Source organism: Mesitornis unicolor, unplaced genomic scaffold (assembly GCF_000695765.1).
Source record: "Mesitornis unicolor isolate BGI_N332 unplaced genomic scaffold, ASM69576v1 scaffold17787, whole genome shotgun sequence".
In the NCBI taxonomy this organism is placed as follows: Eukaryota; Metazoa; Chordata; class Aves; order Mesitornithiformes; family Mesitornithidae; genus Mesitornis; species Mesitornis unicolor.
In genome coordinates, this window is record NW_010194518.1 from 54,898 (window position 1) to 75,241 (window position 20,344).

At 36.9% G+C, this 20,344-nt stretch overlaps 1 protein-coding gene across 1 annotated transcript; it reads right to left on the reverse strand.

The window, feature by feature from the left end:
- Positions 1-2,729: 2,729 nt before the first annotated feature.
- Positions 2,730-20,339, reverse strand: USP38 (ubiquitin specific peptidase 38; the record flags this gene model as incomplete). The annotated part of the gene is made up of 10 exons (XM_010187841.1): positions 2,730-3,075; positions 6,354-7,704; positions 8,838-8,944; positions 9,785-9,878; positions 10,492-10,685; positions 11,980-12,138; positions 14,504-14,605; positions 14,858-14,987; positions 19,623-19,758; positions 20,213-20,339. Coding segments are annotated over 10 exons (2,562 nt in total), but the record flags the coding sequence as incomplete, so codon positions are not given.
- Between the last annotated feature and the right edge of the window lie 5 nt (positions 20,340-20,344).

Genomic DNA, 20,344 nt, shown 5'->3' on the forward strand with positions numbered 1-20,344 from the left:
GGAAGTTAATACAACTCCATTGACCATTAAAACAAATACCAAAACACAGTCTGTCTTGTTAAAAGGAAGTACGATTTTAAAAAAGACATACCATCCTTGAGTTTGGTACAATAATGTATCCTTCATGAAAGGAAACAACAGAAAAACCTAAGCTTACATATCTTACTGATTCAACTTAGATGAAAAACAAAGACAAAAACTTCAACCAACCAACCATCCTACATTCATTCACAGGCAAGAGAAGTCATATGTACATTGCCATTCCATACTAATTACATCCAGAAGATAGAAGCATGCAACACCATTACTGTAAGCAATGACAAAAGTTGTACATTTTAGAGCGTGAAATACTTCTCCACTTTCACTAGTTTTATTGAAGCCTTCCATGTTTGGTATAAATCAGACTATGATGGCTGTCAGGTCTGCAAGCAGACTTGCAAATACGTGCTCTGAATTTTAAAAAGTATTTGTAAAACCCAAAGTAACTGTGCCAACAGAAGTCACCACAGTGAAAGAAACAAGAAGTTATTTTCAGTTTGAGACATACCATCATTTTATACCTAGTGAGATCCAACCCTATTGGCATTACTTTCGTAAAATTTCCATACTTAACGCCTAATTTAGAATAGGCAAACAAGGGTGTACAAAGCCTTCCAAAAGATCATGAAATAAATATAGTACAATAGGCATACAAAACGCATACCACTTCTTTAGGTACACTACATAATTTGTATTTTTACTGTGTGAACATAAAAACAAAACTGAGCTTTACAAAATTATGATTTCATATAGAGTAAGCATCCTTGCCCCTGCATCTATCTACTAATGTTTTAAAATTAACAGTAAATTGATACAGAGAGACAAAAATACTCCTACTGTAACACAGAAGTAGACAGCTTTTTAGTGTGTCCTTACGATTTGTGAAAGAAAAGCCAAGTTCACCTGTCAGACAAAACATCTGAAAGCCAGAGCTAACTGGCAGAGAAGCCTAAAAGGAAATAAAAAACCTTCTTAGACTGAAAGTTACAGAATTTCAAGGCAAAGTGAGCTTCCAAGAAAACCTCATCCAAGCACAACGAAATGAGAACATTCCTCACCCTACTCTCATAACACTCCACATTTCCACAGCAGAACCCCTGGCTCAGTCACCTACCACCAATGTAGCAATGAAAGTGGAGGTACCACAAACACTCAAACCAAAGCTTGGAAATTATTAAAAAAAAATTAAAGTGAGCTGCTCTACTTTCTTGAGCAGTAACAGATGAACATGTAGCAGAGCAAACAACATAGTTTTAGTGATAATATTAAAATAGTTTGCAAGCTACGTTACCTTTTAGACCAAACTCCATACAGTTATCACATGAACAAGGTTAAATTTTCTCAACTTACTTTATGCTCTTTAAAGGCATTTTCTAAGAAATTCTTTTATTTCGTACAGTTAACACCTGCCAGGTTTGCATGCTTTTTAAGGATGTACTTTGTCACCTAGTAGAATATAAAAACACAGCAAAACAGTGCAGAATTTTGTAAAAATACTTTAAATTAATTTACACTTCACTATATTATTATTCAAGTTAAGAATTAATCACCAGATTCAACAGTGTAACTTCTGTTATCCTCATTGCACATCAAAAGCAAAGTTGCTATTTCTGCCAAGAGTGAAAGAGTGGTTCTTCAACCTCTGCTGGCCCAACAAACAAGCAAACACTTCTCCACAGACAGCATCATTTTGGTCTTCTGCAGAGACTTAAAACCTGAACTCACCAGAAACTTCTGACTACAAGCAAAATCAGAAGGCAAAACTTCAAAGGACTCAAAGTACAGATCCTCAGTAAGGATCAATAGTCCCTCTGTGACTCTGTGACTTCACAAACATAACTCAGTATTTATGGCCAGCTTTTTCTTGGCAATGCAGGCCACAAAAATTATAGATCACTAGGTGTGTGTGTGTATATATATATATATGTTTATGTATATGTATATTTAATAAAAAATAATGGACAAGAAGATTACTGCATTTCAAACTACCAGATTTTTACTTCTGGAAACATAATAGCTTTCTATAAATGTCATGATTTCTAATACTGACAACAAAACCCTAGTAGCCTTCTCCCCCACCTTTTCTGCAGCCTCAGAAAGTTTGTTTTATATTACAGTACTGCAAGGCACATACAGAATCTCTTCCTTTCCAACACATAGCAGATATATTCCCTGAAATAATTTTAAAATCCTCAAAACAATTAGAAATACTACAAAGTTAACAATTTGTTTAAAAACATTGATTCTACAGAACATGCACTTTTTTTGAAAACAACTTATCAAGTATTTATAAATTATGTTTACTTCTTTACATTTATAGTGGAAATATATTGAATAATTTTTCATCTGGAAAGTACTGTATCATGTCATATTTAAGTTATTGCCTTCATTATAAATTGCATCACCTCTAGAAATCCATAAAGGTACTGAATTTGTAAATAAGGTGGGGGTGAGAGATTATGTATGCAGTTTAGCCCATCTCGAAGGACTTCCACACAAAGCAACACCATCAGAGTAAAAAAAAAAAGAAAAGAACTTTCTTCATTCAGTGGATGAGGACAATAGAAACTGATGTAAGTGCAGTTGTCCAGTGTAATGCAGTGTCATTAGCAACTACTTAGAAATCCCCATTTTCTGTCTTTTGGGCAAGCTTATCTTACTATGAAAGCAACTGAATTTTTAGAGGTAGTTTTTTTCCATTATGCACTTATTTATTTCAAATAAACATAACCAAAAAGAAACCCCACCAACATTTGCTTCTGAACAAGGATCAAGTCTCACAACTTGGTACAATATCTGACAGAGTTCGATATTATAGATGTCCTCAGCAGTAGGGCTGCTTTGGAACCAGTGTATTCCAGGTTGTCTTCATAGTCAAAAGACTAATCTACCAACAGTACTGAACCCACCCCCTCCTCCTCCACCTGCTGGTCCACAACTTCCAGGGGGGTCATTGTCATCAAATCCATTGGGTCGGAAAGAGCATGAGGCTGAGGCAGCTTGAAGTGCTTGTGTTCGAGCACTAAGCTCTTGCTCCTGAAAGGAAAGCACACAGACAATTAAAAAACCCCAACCAACCAACCAAAAAAAACCCCAACACCCTCACGTTCTAAAAGCTTATTTCTAGTAAATTTTGAAATAGCTTTTAAAGCAACATTACTAACTTCTGGACTCCTAAGTCTGAACAGCTACTTTGTTGAACTTCAAGTTGAACATCCACAACCAGTCTGAGATACACAATTTCGTTGAATGTTAGTAAGTCTATGTGAATTACAACGAAATCCATGTAACTTAATACTAAAATTTTATAGCAACATGGGATGTTACTAAAGAACTACACCGCTGATCAACAGTTAAAACATTAGTTTTTGATATATTTCACATGAATTTTCTTCCTAGTAATTTTAAGATGCCCTTGTTCTTACTTGCCAAATTGAAAGCTAAGACCAGTAAATCAATGTTATTTAAAAGCCACTTTTTAATTCCACTCAATCAACTGCATAAAGTAACACCACACTCAGACGAAAGGCAAAAAGATGGACAAGCTATATAGTTTCCATTCAGTGCAGCTTTTTAACTTTCAAGTGTTACTGCTATGCTGATTCCACTTTAACACTAGGAAGTCTTAGGAACTCCCAAACACTCCATAATATCAGAGTCAGCTGCTGCAAAAAGTCCCTCCACAAGTAGTAAAAATAAGAAAGCACAGCCTCCTGCAAGCTGCTTTTTTTCAGCCGAATGTCCTTGTGGCTGGGATGAACACAGGCTTTTCCCTCATTAGAGATATCATACACACTACTTGGCCTCTGGCCAGTTAGTTTCACATTTGTTGCAGCAATTTATTGTCTTCAGTATCCCTTTCTCAAATTGGCCAAGAGCTTCCAAAATTGAGGGAGGGAAGGCAGGTGCTTGGCTATGGAAGACTGACAAGAAAAAGACAGCAGACCTATAAAAGCTTTATTTCTTTAGGAAACACAGTGGAAGCATCCAGGTGCTAAGGCTCATACTGATGGCTTCCTGCACATGACAGTCACTACACACCTCCCTAAAGGCAATGGCAGGAAATTTTAATAGAGTTTTAGTAACTACACAGGTCACCTTGAGGTGTTCCTTCTCTTCTCCACCTCTTGGTGAAAGCAAGGAACAGAGCCAAGAACCTGGAAGACTGTATTACACACCCATGAAAGCACTAAACTTAGTCTTGTTCATCTACTTTCCCAGGTGCTAAAGATAGCACTTGTGGGTTTAAATTACTCTGCCCTCTTCAAAAAACATAGCCTAAGTTTGAAGCTATGTTATACTACTAAGGACTGAAATGCGTACAAATTTCCAAAGCTAATGTATTTGGAGGTTATTGTCTACATAGATATGCTGGCCCTAGACAGTATTATGCTACCTCCAGCAATATGTCGATCCTTATGTATCTGCTAACTGTAAGACACATCAAACACTAAGTAGATTTACTAGGAATAACACGGGAATATGAAGAACTCATTTCTAGTATCACATATCAACAGAAAATTCTAATTAAAATAGCAGGCCTTGTATAAACAGCCTGTTTAGTTGAAAAACTACACTGCAAAACTGCTTAGCTTAGAACAGATTTTCTTCTTAAAACCAAGCAGTGAGGGACTCACTACACCGTACCTGGGCTGTTTTTTCTTTTATTATTTTTCTTGTAAAATATTTTACAAAAATGTTTGTTTTAATGCAGTACTGAAAATGGGAGCTTTCCTTACTTCCTCTTCCATAGTCATCCCTCCACAGAACTGTTTTCTGGCAGCTTTATACCACTTAACCCCAGTAGTTGAGTTTTACCTAACAAACTGTATTAAAAAAGAACATAAGCATCAACAGTAGGTCTGAAGATTATGCTATATTCAATAAAAATGTTAAGATTATACACAAAAAGAACACTAAAGCATTACACCTAAGGGTTGTTTGGGTGGTTTGTTTTTTTTCTTTTGTTTGATTTGGGTTTTTTTGCCAGATTTAGCTAGAAATATGATTTATTTCAATTCATCTTACTGCAATTACTGATAGCATGAGGTTTTGGCATAGCTATGCTGCTAAATAACTTCAAGTATGTCTTATATTATGAACCTTTTACAATACCATTAGCAAGACTATGATTGTTCTACTGTCACCAGGCTTCCCTTGCAGGGACGGGACAATCCAAGAGCAGACCCACTACCATGAATAGCAACACCACAGCACCCTGCACATGACTCGTGTGCAAGGGATGGCTTTCACAGCTCTGCAGACATGCATCGTGTTCGTACAGAGTGTCAATGACCTGCAAGCACAGCTTTTATCAACCACTTTGAAATACTGTTCAGAAGCAGCCATAATGCACTGAGAATTGGATAAACCTCACTCATGATCTTACCTTCACTGCTACTGTGTACAAAACATTTTCTATAATGGATGGAAGGTATCTATGTATGCATACACACACAAGAGTAGTGATCAAAGTACCAACTATTACAGTTTCTTGACAGAGTATTAGTATTAAAACCCACACACACCACTTGTGTCTTCAATGCTAAAAGTGAAATTATTCAGCAGTTAAAGATCTTTTATGCTTCACTCCTGTTCAGTGGTTTGGGTTAAATGAGCCTATTTCTTTCTCAAGGCATATACTGATTTTACTAATATTAACCTACATTAAATTGTTCTAATATAGTATAAAGCACTACTATTTTTGCAAGAAATAGCCTTGTTTCTAAAAAGAAGTGTCAAGTGTTTTCAGGCCAATCATATTATCACAACAAATAGTAAGTCAGGTAAGTAGATCTTGATAGTCCATACAAGTCCATACTCTGGACTGGGAAAAGTGCAGAGCATTCCTCCCCTGCTTTCCACTTGTTCCCAGAATGGGATTTTTAATTTATATTAACTGAAGGAGGAGCTACCGTATTGCAGGTTTCTTTATTTAAAATGAAAACATTTCAGTTTACCATGTGGTACACTGGTATGCAACAGTAAAAACAAAAGCAATAAGCTAGAGATTTTTTTGAAACATTTCTTCTAAAAAGTAAGGCTTTCTTAGGACAGAAAAGTATTCTTAACCTAGCAGGTAAATACCAGTTTACAACTCTGAACAATAAAATGTGTCACCTCAGAAATACAAAAACTTAATTCAGTGAATCACAATATTAGTATTAAATTGATAACAGTAACTGAGCGCTTCTAATCAGTTTTTTTAAGCTGAGAAAAGGACATGATCTCAACCTGTGAGATTAGTAGAGCAGTACAAAGAAGGCCAATACTGAAGAATCAGTATACTCTTCGTATTACAATTTCCATCTTACCTGCAAGTACAGTTTGTTATCTTTTGTAATTGCATCCATGAGGTCTTTCTGTAGGGGAGGGTCTCCATTTATCCAGAGTCCACTTGCTGAATTTGTGTTGAAGCCACTGGTGCTATTTTGTTTTTTGTAAAACAGAACATAAGCAGTGTCCTTTGGAAATCTACTGGTAATTTTCTGGACTGACTGAAATGAGGTAAATGTCACTCTGCTGTCATTGAAGAGAAACCATTCTCTTGGCATCTCAGCGTCCAACTCATTTTCTACAACAGTAGAAGGACTCTCCTCTGTCAACAACTTATCCTGAGGAGAAACTAAAGAAAGAGCTGTAGACTGGTGGCAGAGTCCTGAAGGCCCTGACCCAGTAACATTTCTAGCATATGAATAATAATGTCCACTTTCAGAGGATACACCAGAATGCACTACCACAGAACTTAACATATAGGGCACCAGTTGGGGGCAGATCACTTCATCAGCACCTGAGGGCTTCAGTTTCTTAGCAAGGTTTTCTCCAATATCAGAAATCTCAACACCAACAGACCAACCTCCTGAAACTACAGCTAGAGGAGATGTCGCTTTTTTGACTGGCAGTTCCAAAACAAGTGGTAGAGACACATTGTCCAAGATTTTGCGCCTTATATGACACTTTGGATCATATGAAAATCTTAAAAGAGTGAGAATGAGGTATTCAGGTTCCTCAACAATTTGCATAGTTTTCTCAGCATTCTGTAGAGAGGCACACTTTTCACAATAATATTTGTTGTCTCCACTGAGGATTTCAGGTGCCAGAAAATAATTCAGTAAGTCTGTAACTGATGGGGTGTTTTTACCCACTAGCCTATGAGACATATCCCTATTATCGTGAACTTCATTGAGTTCAGAATTCGTGGTATTCTCAGAGTTCAGCTCAGAAGAAAAATCTTTTATTGTTCCTTCATTCATTATGGTGTCACACCCACCATTTACTTCCAAATTATTGAGAGGTGTTTCTCCAGCAGGACTAGCTGCTGACGTATTAGTTTGCAACATGTAGTCGTCTTTCACTTCAGAATGTTCCGTAAATTTTGGGCCAACGTTCTCCAAGGAAGTTGGAGGACAGAAAGCCAGAGAGAGATCTGTGAAAGCTTCTTCCTTTTGAGATGTACTTTTGCAGTTCAAACAGCATATAATAGTCTTCAATTTTCCTCCAAACATCTTCTCTATCAGAGTTCTGTCTTCATTAGCCATACAAGGTCCTTCAGTAAATACTCGTACTTTATGGACAGCTTCCTGTGTCTGGGACTCTTCATTCATTATACTTGCCGAAGTCTTTCCTGAAGACAATGCTTTCAAGGTTCTCTCTTCTTCATGCAGCCTGAATACAAAGAAAAAAAAATCCAAGTAGCTGTGCTATTTTCCAAACAAACATTGCTGCATCACTTTACTTTTTTCCAGTTAAGATAAAAAATATAGATGGTTATCTATTAGTGTCCTATGTTAAAAAAGCTATTTGTTATTTTTTTATATAAGCAAGTTGAACCATACGGGTCAGTACTATCCAGAGGAGAGTACGAGAAACAAATGCATGCAATGTGGGCTTCATTATGCATAACAGAATCCGATGGATACACTGAGAGAACTGGAAAGTATTAAAAAAACCTAACAAAAAACATTTTTATTATTTGCCATTGCATTATCTTAATAAATCAGTTCTCCAGCTGACTGGTTCTGTATGTCAGATTTCATAAGGGAACAAGTAGCTATTTATATAGTGCCAGACTATTTCAAAGGAAAAGGTCAGGATTTTGTAGCCAAGAAAAGTTAAGAAGCTACAGCAAGAAAAACCAAACCAAAACCTAAAGGAAAGACAGGAGAGAAAAACCAACCAAACAAAAAAACCAACCAAACCAAACAAAACAAAAGACACTACTCCACTACTGAGATAGCTTCTCCAGAAGTGGAATGTGTCATAAAGCAATATTGCTTAAGCCACATCTTAGAAAAATACTAAGCATGCCAAAATTAGAGGCCTACTAATAAATCTAGGTATTTTTGGTTTATCTTTACCAGTCTATTTGTTTATTAAACTGGTTACAAACGCATGTACATGTCTTTATGACTTATCTGACCTGTATGAAATATAGCTGTCTCCATCAACATTGAAATTCCAGATGCACACCTAAACTGCTTCAGAAACCATATTAATTTTAAAACAGGACCATGACTAACATAACACCCAAGTTTAGATATGTAAAAACGGAACATTACTACCACGGTAATCTGCTTTAAACGATGTAGAGACAAGACGGTATCCAGATTTCACCACAGATTAAACCCATGAAGAAAAGTTTCTCATAGACCATATAGAAAACCAGAGAGTCAGGAATGAGGCCCAGAACTCCTTGCACCCACTCAAGCAGTGGAACTGTTACATGACTGCTCCTTAGAGCTCAACATTAATGTAGTAAGACTGCAGATTCATTGCCATTAATGGCACAATAACCGTACCTGTCTAGCAGGAATCTGAGATATTCTGAGCAATCCTGCTGGGATCGAGGGGTGAACCATGGTGGTCTGGAAGCCTCAAAGAAAATTCTAGGAGCATATGCCTCCCTCTGTCAGCATAAGAGAGGGACAGACAAGGTTACATAAGAATTTCTTAAAATGTTGGTTGTATTACTTTGATACTAAACTACATTATTGTAGAGGAACTGTATGAAACATATGGTACATGTAAACATTTAAACCACTTAAGCACAGGAGGAGAGAACCATTAATTTTGTAGTAAACATCTCTAGTACAAAGATAAAAGTAGTGAGTCCTGCAAGCAAATACTAAATGTGTGGTTAGTGTAAACCAGATGTTATGTGTAATAGCAGTTACTGTGTTCTTGCTGGCAAACTTAAAAAAAGTTTTCTTTCTTCAGAAGAACATCAGTATTTCACAAGCACCAATTTATTTTTGGGGTGATCCAGCCTCATCCCCTTCCCAACAAGTTTACTGTTATTAGTCAAAGAGAACAAAAATTTCTTATTTCTTCCTAGCACTAGGAAAATATTCCGAACACTTAATAAATTTCACCTTTGAATTTGAACTGCAATAAAATTTAGTGTAAGAATCATTGCAGAAAGTCACAGTTTATCCCAGGATGTTACATAAAGTTTGCTTTTATATCAAAGTCAGGCCTTGATTTTTTTTCCACTATGAGTTCTCAAAGGAACCTTGTGATTGCCCATTTATAAAAACAGCACAATGCCAAGATGTTCCACTTATGAAATGCAGATTTCTCTAGATCCATCCACACCATCTGAACATTTCAACTCATTCCCCTACAAATCTATCATATTCATATTTTTAATATACTCAAGAGAACTCCCACGGCATCACGTTTGATCCTCAATTTTGGTATATATAGATCTAGACTTAAACACAGCAGATTATATAAACAGACATACCTGGGTATGGGCCAAAAATGCAAAAAGATGCTGTAACTTTCTCATTAGTGAATTACACCCATTTAGATTCAGAGATAAAACATGTCTTCTGAAACTGAAAACAGATATACATTAGTTTCCTTGCCAGATTTCTTACAATGTAGTTATCCCAGCTCAGATAATTACTTCAATTTGAAAGAAAGCAAAACATGTAATAGTTCCCTTCGATACCCGGACTCTGCTCCAATGCAGATGCACAACTACTGTACAGTAGGAACTAACACTGCAAAATCTATTTCTTTAAACTTTTAAATGTGTAAGAATGTGCTAGGGACACTTTTTTTCCAATAGCTTCAAAAGTGTAACAAAAGCATCATCATAAATTTTTACAAAATTGAAGGGAGAAAGGACAGTGATAAAAAGGGACTTGTCTAGGATCTGGAAGTGGGACATATTGTTCCCATAGTTAAACCGAGTTGGTGCCAAAAGGCTATTATTAGTTCAATGCATATACCTTTTCAAACTGAAGGATCAGGATTTTTAATGGCTAAAACTGCAGTTCCTCAGAGCTGGACTTTAAACAAAGCAATCAGTAACTAGTGCAAAGAAATCCACTCAGCTCTAGGAAGCCAAGACACCCCAGGACATGTCAATATTCTGTGAAAGGCAAGAATGCAACAACTGCGATAGTTAACTTGCAATGAAGAGAGCTGTTAAAAAGGACTTACTCTGTAGCCATAAAAAGTGCCTGAATAACACTGTTCATGTAGCAAGTATTTCCTAGATTAATTAGACCTGTCTTCCCAGTTTCAGATTTTCCAGAAAATCTAGATAAACAAGATGGCAAAGAATTGGATTGAGAAGTCCAGGCACTCTGGCTGAGAATCAACTTAATTTTCTCTTCAGTTGGTTTGGGCATATCCTGCAAGAGAAACATTTAACACGCTTAATAGGTTTTTGTATTTGTTTTTACAACAGGTCCTGCCATTCAGCAGTCTTGGATCTTCACTTGCTCACCTATTCTCCTTCAGGGTCTTGCTACACCTAATAGCCTAGAAGATACAATCTTCCCCAAGACCTATTCTTCAAAGCTTTCTTTACTCAACTCTCAGATTGCAGGAATAAGGGGCTCGTGGTCACCTTTGACCTACATAGTCACAGAATCCTTTCTGCTACCAAAACTCTCACACTTCAAGCTTTAACAAGCCCCTAAGGCATCCTCTGTTCTGCTACAAATATATTCCTGCTTTGTCAAATAAAACTGTAAGAATGAAAGAATAAAGTCCTAAATACTTGCAGTTAAATTAATAGGGGCTTTTTAAGCTTCAAAACATTTAACTGAAAGATTACTGCTATAAAATCAGATAGTAAACCCCACATGGGGTTTTTTTTAGGTTTGTTTTTATCTATACATAATTTATTTTGGGGTGCTGTTTTTTAAATTTATTTTTAAGTCCATTATGCATTTCAATATTTATCATGGAATGATCAAAATCAAATGATGAAAGATCATCCAGTCCAACCCCCTGCCATGGGCAGGGACACCTCCCACTAGACCAGGTTGCTCAAAGCCACATCGAGCCTGGCCTTGAACACTGCCAGGAAGGGGGCAGCCACAAGTTCCCTGGGCAACCTGTGCCAGTGTCTCATCACCCTCACAGTAAAGAACTTTCTCCTAATGTTTAATCTCAACCTATTTTCTTCTAGTTTAAAACTACTGCCCCTCATCCTATCACTACACTAAAGAGTCTCTCCTCATCTTGCCTGCAGGCCCTATTTAAGTACTAGAAGGCTGCTAGAAGGTCTCCCTGGAGACTTCTCTTCTCCAGGCTGAACAGTCCCAACTCTCTCTCACACTTGTCTTCATATGAGAGGTGTTCCAACCCCCTGATCATCTCTGTGGTCCTCATCTGGACTTGCTCCAACAGGTCCATGTCATAGAATCACAGAATGGTTTCAGTTGGAAAAGACCTTTAAGATCATCTAGTCCAACTTACATCCTTCTTACATTTGGGGCCCCAGAGCTGAATAACCATACTGGGGACACTCAGGTCAATTTTTCTAGCATATTTCAAACACAGAATTGACATCAGATTGTGTGGTTAGCTCCTTCCTCCTAGCAGGAGTTTTGAAGAATTTAGATCTATGGGATTATAGCTTTCATATTTGGGAAGACAAAACAAAAACATTCTACCATCTCAATATTCCTAACATACCTTAACGGCTTCCAGAATGGGCTCATAGAGCTCTGGAAATCCTGAATAATGATACATCATACAGTGTATCAACTCAGTCAACTGCATCAAAAAGGCTGTACTGGAAGGTAAGCCATCTCTTTTGAAGGAGTGAACCAAGCTGACCACATGTGGGACAATCTGAATGGAGGAAAAAAAAAGACGTTAAAGAGCAATTGCATTTTTCCTTTTTTTTGGTTTACAAACAACTTTATTTTTTTTTTTAACACATGCCAAATGACAGCGGAGTTTTTGTTCTTAAATAAGACTTGGCTGAGAAACAACGACTAGAAAAACATGGATTATTCTTTACCCATTATAATTTTCAAACACAATTAATTATATGCTCTGTTTAGCTCACATATCACGTTTTAGAACTTCATGAACTTAGAAAATGCATGTTAAGATTTTAAATGGTCAAGTATCCAAAGCTCTCATCTCACTACTGACATTAACAGCACACATTTTGCATTTGTGCCACCATCAACAAAGCAGTATCCTGTTCTAAATTCATGGATACAGTTTTGAAACTAAAAACTCACAATTTTCCTTAAACAGAATCTAATGCTTGGGATCTGAAGCCAGTGAATACATTCACTGTATGGAAACTGGCTCACAGCTCCACCTAGTGAGGGAGCTAGGCTCAATAAACCAAAACAGTAATTTACCATGAGCTTAAAAAAGTTTACCTAAAATATGGTAATCTAGGGATTAGTTCATATTCATTACTATTTCAAATTGGGTATAAATCAGAAATGTTTACTCCATCTCATCGCTCTTCTGCAGTGCAGCTCTGTCTGTATTTTTAAATGCATAAGACTTTTATATTAGTCTTAAAACATCAAGTAGAAAGTTATTTCACTTCAGTCTCAAAGGACTTCTCACTGTGAACCAAAATATTTTATAGACACTTCTGTCAGTTACCAAGTGAACAAAATGCACAAACTGTGAAAGAAATGGATGGAATAATTTCTCATCACAAATTAGCTTACAAATAGTTTCGTAGTAAGGACATGAGATTTAGAACAGAAATCATGAGAGCATTGTAACCTTAGGAAAGTTTACCAATTACAGGAACTAATACGCTTAACACTTGGAATAAACACAGAAGTACCACTTCTGGCTTGGGTTTGAATTAAAACTTTATACATTGGTAGATTTTGGAATTCCATAGTACTTATCATGGTAAGTTTTAGATCATAAGAGCAAGACAGTGCGATTTTCTTCAAATAAAAAAAAAGTAATTTATGCTAAGGATGCCCAAGCATAGGGAAAGGAAATGCTAGTGCAGATGCATTGCAATATAAATTAATTTATATTTATTGAATCTGCATTTAACCATTTTACATTCAGATCATTGATTATAGAAAGTAAACAAGCAGTTTAAATGTGGGAAAAATATTATAGGATACTAAATGACAGCAGTAGTTCAACAAATGACAATGAAGAAGGCATTTAAAATGGAAAGAAAATAGTCATGATGAAGAACTGAAAGCAGATGTTTATGCAGTACCGCATGCAGCCTACGGTAGAAGCAAACACTATTTCTAGAATACGTCTTCTCCTATTTTATGTTTTTCTGATGAATATTTTGTCTCTCCCAGGAATGAAGAAGAAAAGCAAGACAGTAAACATATGAAACATATTTACATTTTGAGCACATTCAAGGCTACTTGGCTGTTCCATTTGCAACTCAATTTTCTATCCTAGGCCAAGATTAGGGCAATAGAGACAGGAGAGAGAAACTTCAGACTTCTATCATTTAAAAAAGTGAAACAGGCATAAGTCAATTACTAATCAAAGGACCTGTGATTCCCTTCAGGCCCAAGAGCCTTAGAGACAGCTTATACAAACAGTTTGCCAGGCTGTTACTACGGTTAAGTCTGAAAGACCCATATTTCACTTAAACTTTAAGCCACACACCGAGTATGAGAACAGGGAAAAGCACTGTACATCTTGCTGCACAAACAAGAATAGTCATCATCATACTCTGGTATCTACCACTAACTGGTGAACCGCATTTTGAAGAGTGGCCATTAAAACTAGTATCCTTCAGTTTGCCCTTATGTACATTGAAATATGGGTAACGCAGCTTTCTTCAAGTGAAGTACTTCTTGGTCTCATGCACCTAGCCAGGTTATATATGGCAGATAACTGGTCATGTGTTTTCCCCAAATAGTTGTGCTTTAAAATCTACCTGCACACCAACTTCATCAGTAGACTTCACACTTCAAAATGGATTTGCAGAAGTATATGGTCAAAGACAGAATGCGATACCCAGATACTATTGTCAGAAATATGTACATATCAGGAAGAACAATGTTCATTTCCAGTTACAGATTAAGTGGTTGAACCTGGAAGTTAGAAAGCCCTGTGGTCTGTGAAGCACAGAAAGAGGAAATCCAAGCACATAAATTCTGCTACTCTTTACACCAACTTTAGAAATGACATGTTAATGACATTTCAAAGAAAGAAAGAACTGAAAACCATTTATTTAGTAACTTACCAAATGAAAAGCTTCTGGAGAATGCTGAAAACTAAGTAACATGTGGGAAAGGACAGCAAGGGCACCAGGTCTCACTAGAGGAAACCAAAGTCGATTAAAGACCTAAAAAAAAAACCCCCAACACATTTATTTCAGTAAATCTAGAAAAAGAAACTTAAGTAAAAACGTAAGCAGATTTCCAAATGCACAACCATTCTACACAGACAGAATCATTACATGCAACTGGAAGCTACTGATACATCTTTGCAGAATAATAAGATAACATATGTTGCAATACAAAAGATGCTACACAATTCCATAGCTGTTACAAATTCCTTTCCATCTTGTTCAATTTGAATGTTTTTTCCAACATACCAATTCAATCTTAAGCAGAGTGACATCAATGAGGATAGTAAATTTCTGGACTGCAGCCAAGCCTTTCAGCAGTGCAATCACCCATGTTTCCACGTGCTGAGCCAGAGGCCAGGACAACCAGTCAATCATTCTGAAAGATGAAAAATAATGGAAACAAAAACAACACAAAAACCCAATATGACACTTAATTTAACCTCAATTAAAATATTCTATATATTACCCTGGCATTTACACATTTACACAGAGACTCACAAGAAGTAATGTGAGTGGCAAGATGTAAAATAACTGATTATATCTCAAGTCATTTAACTCTAATTACTAATGGCTTAGTTAATACATTAAAAGTAAATATTAAAAAAACTCTGAAACACATAAGCATGTAAAATTAAATATTATGTATTCTTATTAAAGACCATGATCCCTGGTTTTATAGACATGAAGCTAACAATTCTGTTTTGCAGCAAAACACTTACTACTGAAGGTGAAAAAGTGCCTGTATCTGGGAACATCCCCTTCTACAACTTCTACCCTAGATCTGATCAAACTGACTATTAAGTTTTTAATTTGAAAAGGAAACCTCTTCAACTTAAAACTACATTCCTTGAAGTCAACTCAAATACCCTCAGTCAGAAAGGTAAAATCTAGTAATTTTAAATACATTGCAGCAGGTGTTATAAGGCTCTTAAAAAAGCCATCAGCAGCCTGTGGTTTACACATACCTCAGAAGGAAGAATTTCACTACAGCTAAGAAAAAGTTAAGGGACCTTATCTGTGCCTAGAAAATACAGTGAAACATCACCAACAGAGAACAGGAGCCCTTCTATCCCTCTAAATTAATAGACAATTTACACTTAAGGCAGAAGCAATTCTAAGACAGACAACATCATAAGGCAGTACCAGCCAAAACACAGGACTGGACTAGCTGACCTCCAAAGGCTCCTCTCAGCCTCTGTAATGCTACAATTCTACTCTGTAATTCAATGGAAAACAGGAAGTTAGAAGTATATTTCTTCTCTTCTGAAAAAGCTCCTAATAAAGATTAATTTTTAAAGAAGTTAAGTTCTAGCACAGAGCTGAGCAGGTTACAAATAACCAGTCTAATAAACAGTCACTATCACTACAAAAAGGCACAGTCAGTGATAATCAACCTGAAGCCCCTATGTTCTTCCTGGAGATTAAGAGCTTCAAACAGACCAAAACCAGAGTTCTGGTCCTCAGATTCCAAAATTGCAGTCTTTAGCAACACCAGACATGTAATCGGGGCATGCTGTATTATCATAAACAACCTAAAACCTACATGTAGTTTATAAGATTTTAAGGCTTCTCTAGAATAAGGAATCATTAGGACTGCCTTTTTTAAATTAAGCACAGATCTTACTGGGCTTCTTTCATGTAACAACAACAAAAAAAAACCCAAAACAACCAACAACAACACAGAAACTTGGGGAAAAAACACAGCAACATGACAATCACTGCCCTGAATTTACAAAAAGCTCTTATTTCCTCAGGATGTTAAATTAAAATGTTTATTCTGATCATCCTTTCCACATACTTTCTAAAATGAGTAAACAAAGAAGTAGGGCAAAACTGCTTTTGTGTACAAAGTATTAACCTTAACCTAACAAACAGGCCCCACACTTCACAAAGGTATGGTTTTCAAACCTTCCCCTTTCTACGCCTCAAGCCCCAATTGGTAGGCTTGATATTATTCAGCAGTGGCACAAACACCTGCACAGTTAATTTAATAAAAATATGACAATATACTTTGCTTTCTGAATCAACCTTTTAGACCAGTAAAGAGTTACTTATTGTCACTAATAGGAAAAGAGCTATAATTTCAGTATTATTAAGCTTGTAAAGAGAAACCTCATTCTCTGTATAATTGATACAGATAAAATTCCCATCCTTAAAAAAATCTGTTTCTGCTCTTAAAAGCAGATTTGATACTCTTAAGAGCAGAAACAAAAGCCAAAAGAGGAAACAGAAGTAAAACTGCAGACATGTTTGAGACTGTCCTAAAAAGCACAAAATCTGAGCTCTGGTAGGTGAAGACGATACTAAATCCTCTCTGTATTGTGTTTACTCAGCTCCTGCTCGGTTGCCATCAATAACCGCATTATTAAAACAAAGGCAGATATTAATATGGGACATGATGTTCATGAATAAAAACACCGAGGAAGTTTTTTGTGTTTGACCAGATTAAGGGAACCTTAAAGGCCTCAAGAAGATACCTGCCTCATATCACCCTAAAATGAGCACATCTGCTATCCATATGTGTGCCTAACAAGCACAGTATTTCTGATGTCTGGATAGAATAAATTTTATCTGTGCAAGCTCAGACAGTAACATCTTTCTCGAAAGTATCTTCTCAGCCACCATCAGAGAAAGAATCTGGCAGCTCAGGTGCAAATCCCTCAGATTAGGGAAAAAACCAAACCAGAAGACCCTCAGACTACCCATGCACCCCCCCAAAAAACAAATCTACCATCTTTTACAATATTTTACATTTTTGCCAACAGGGTAAAAGGCATGGTTACATATGTAGTTTTTCTTAGCAAAATTTTCCGTTTCTCTTACCAAAGATACTTGCGTTAAAGTGCAAACAAGCATATTTATCAGGTTACTGAGTGCAGGCTGTCAGCTTCCTCTGAAGTAGACTCTGAAAGTAGTCATATATCCCAGAAGAGATTCAACAGGTTTTTTTACTGTTTCTTATACAAACCTGTCCCTAATATAACCCCCCCACCAAACAAATTCAATTTATTAGTCTTCTAATTGCAGATTATTTACTAATCTGCATTCAACTTTAGACAGACTCTGCAGTGTCAAAAGTTACCCTCAGGAAGCAAGCAACAAGGCCTTTAATTTGCAGTCACCAAAGCCCTGCTGACTCTCAACAGGAGACCTTGATGTGCCTGGCATTCTGCATCCCCTGGGAATGATGCAAGCCTGATGACAACATCATCATTTGGTGCTCTAGACATTCCAGCTGCATTAGCCTCTTTACAAGTACTCCTCTAAACCAGAAGACAGCAATTACTGCAAAGAGTTGCCAGAGTAAATAAAGAAACTGGATACAGTGTTGACATGAGAGCATCTACAAGCAAAAGTAAGAAGAGGTACCTAAAAAGTTACTTCCATGAAACAGAACTAGAGGCTCTGAAAATCAAGTAGTACTTCAAAGAATCAACAAAGCAAGTACCATTGTGCTGCTCTTTTAAAAACAGGACAGAAAACCCACCACACAGCTAGTATTAAGAGAGCACTTATTATCCCCAAGGCTCAGCACTGCATTACTTTCCTAAGCAGAGGAACACAGAGATGCCATCCCAAAGCTACAATTATACGATCACTTTGTCTTGAAGCAGGTAATACAACATTAATGTTAAAATTACACGAACATGAAAATTAATCAGCAGCACATTACTGGCAAGTTATTAGCATGCACAAATCCTTCTGAATTTTCGAGCTTTGAATTTCAGACTGGGCCATACAGCTTTGTTGAAATCTGATCAGTCAGATTCTTTTAAAGCCCCCAAATGCATCTTACCCTAGATTACAATATGGTCTTCAAGGTCCCTTCCAACCCAAACTGTTCTGTGACTCCATGATTAATGCTGCTTCTTCTCATTAATTAAATTTTCAAATGAAATACAGCTTCTCAATTTAATGCAAATATGAGGAATATTTTCAGTGTGAAAAAACTCTGTATTTCACCAAGACATGTAAGGGCTACACTATATATGTAAGCATTACATTACACTCACATGGATGTAGCTCAAAAATAATATAGCAGACATTAAATTCCTTCAGTTAAAAGGCTTCCAAAAAGTTGGGTTTTTTTAAAAAAACAATACAAAAATCTTAACAGTCTACTGTTTAACTACTTTACTCAGTTTAAAAAAAATAATTCAAAAAACTTGAAGGTCTTAATCTTTCTGCCATTGTCATCTATCTGCATCAGTATCACTCGCATTTCTGAAGATACTAACAAGGATTGCACTCTGAATCACAGTTCATTCACACTGCCACCAATCTTGACATTTATTCATGTTTAGATTAGTGACAAGAAGCATAACATGCAATTGTTTTTACATCATTCTTATTCTATTATTCCAAGAACATCCAAAAAAACCTCTGGAGACTTAAGTGAAGAATGGAAACAGAGGCTGTCCCCTGTGAATCCTACTAAAAAGTCATGAAGGTACCTAAGCAGAAAAGAACAATCTCAAAACTGAACAATAAAACTTATTTCTAACCATCTCATCTCCAGATGAAGGGATGTGTAAGACAACTATGTGAGAGCACCACTCTGCTTCTTTGAAAAGCAGAACGGTTGATCTTCTGAAAACAAGGCTGTGTTTCTCAGCTTGACTGTAAACCCCGTGAATTTTCTGATTTCTGCCATCACCCACAAGGTGGGAGATCCAAACATAAGATGTCATCTAAAAGGAACACAGCTGGCTTCCTTTTAGTTTCTATTTAGCCTTCTTCATTCCACTCTAGCTAAGCATGGAAAGAACCAGCATTAGCATGAAGGCAGCAACCTTGAACTGAAACCATGCCAGTAACATCCATAGTATCATAAATACATACTAGCTTAACATGCTAAGCAGCATAAGTTAGAATACCATTTTAAAAGGGGGATTTTGTTCGCTTTAGTTTGTTTTGGTTTTTATTCCCCAAGTGGGATCTGAATAACAAATAACTCCAAAAAAATAAAATAAAAAAGGGACTTCTACCCCTTTACAGTGAAATACAGTACCTGCACAGAGCTTGAGTCATACTTGCATCTTTCACATTTGGATCTGTAGTAAGGCTCCTGATGAGTACTGTAATCATCTGTAATGGTATATGCTGCACAAGACTTGCCAGTGCAACAGAAGGTTCAAATGAAGTATCTGTAACAGTTCAACATGACAATGTAAAACTAAAAAGAAAAGCCCACGGAAAAAAATGCTTTATTTCCTAACCTACAACTTCACTATTGCTGTAAAGTTTTGTGACAAATCTATCTTACTTCTAACATTCTATCATCACAAACCCAAAAAAAGTTTTAACGGATTAAGCACAAGAATAACACTGAACTACAAACTCCTTTTGTGCTACAAAAGCGCTACAAAAATCACCATTACTTCTGTACCTTTTCTTGTGAAATAAAAAGACTGGCTTTGCTATCTTGACGGTCAGAAAGCTGCATTTTATTATACGGGTGAGGAAGCAACGGTTCCAAGGCAATGCCCGCAAAGCTACGATCCCAGTGGCAGGTTTTCCTTTCTGTCAGCATACCTGCCGCTCTCCTCAAGCGCTCGTTACTCCACACCCCTCCTTCCTCCCCCGGGGGGCTGCGCTCACCGGCGGCGGAGATAACGGCGAAGAGCTCCTGCAGCGAAGGCAGCAGGGTGTCGGGCTCAGCTTTCCAGACGCTTCGCAGCAGCCCGCTGACCTGCGTCACCTGCGAGACGTAGAGCCGCAGCTCGGCCTCCC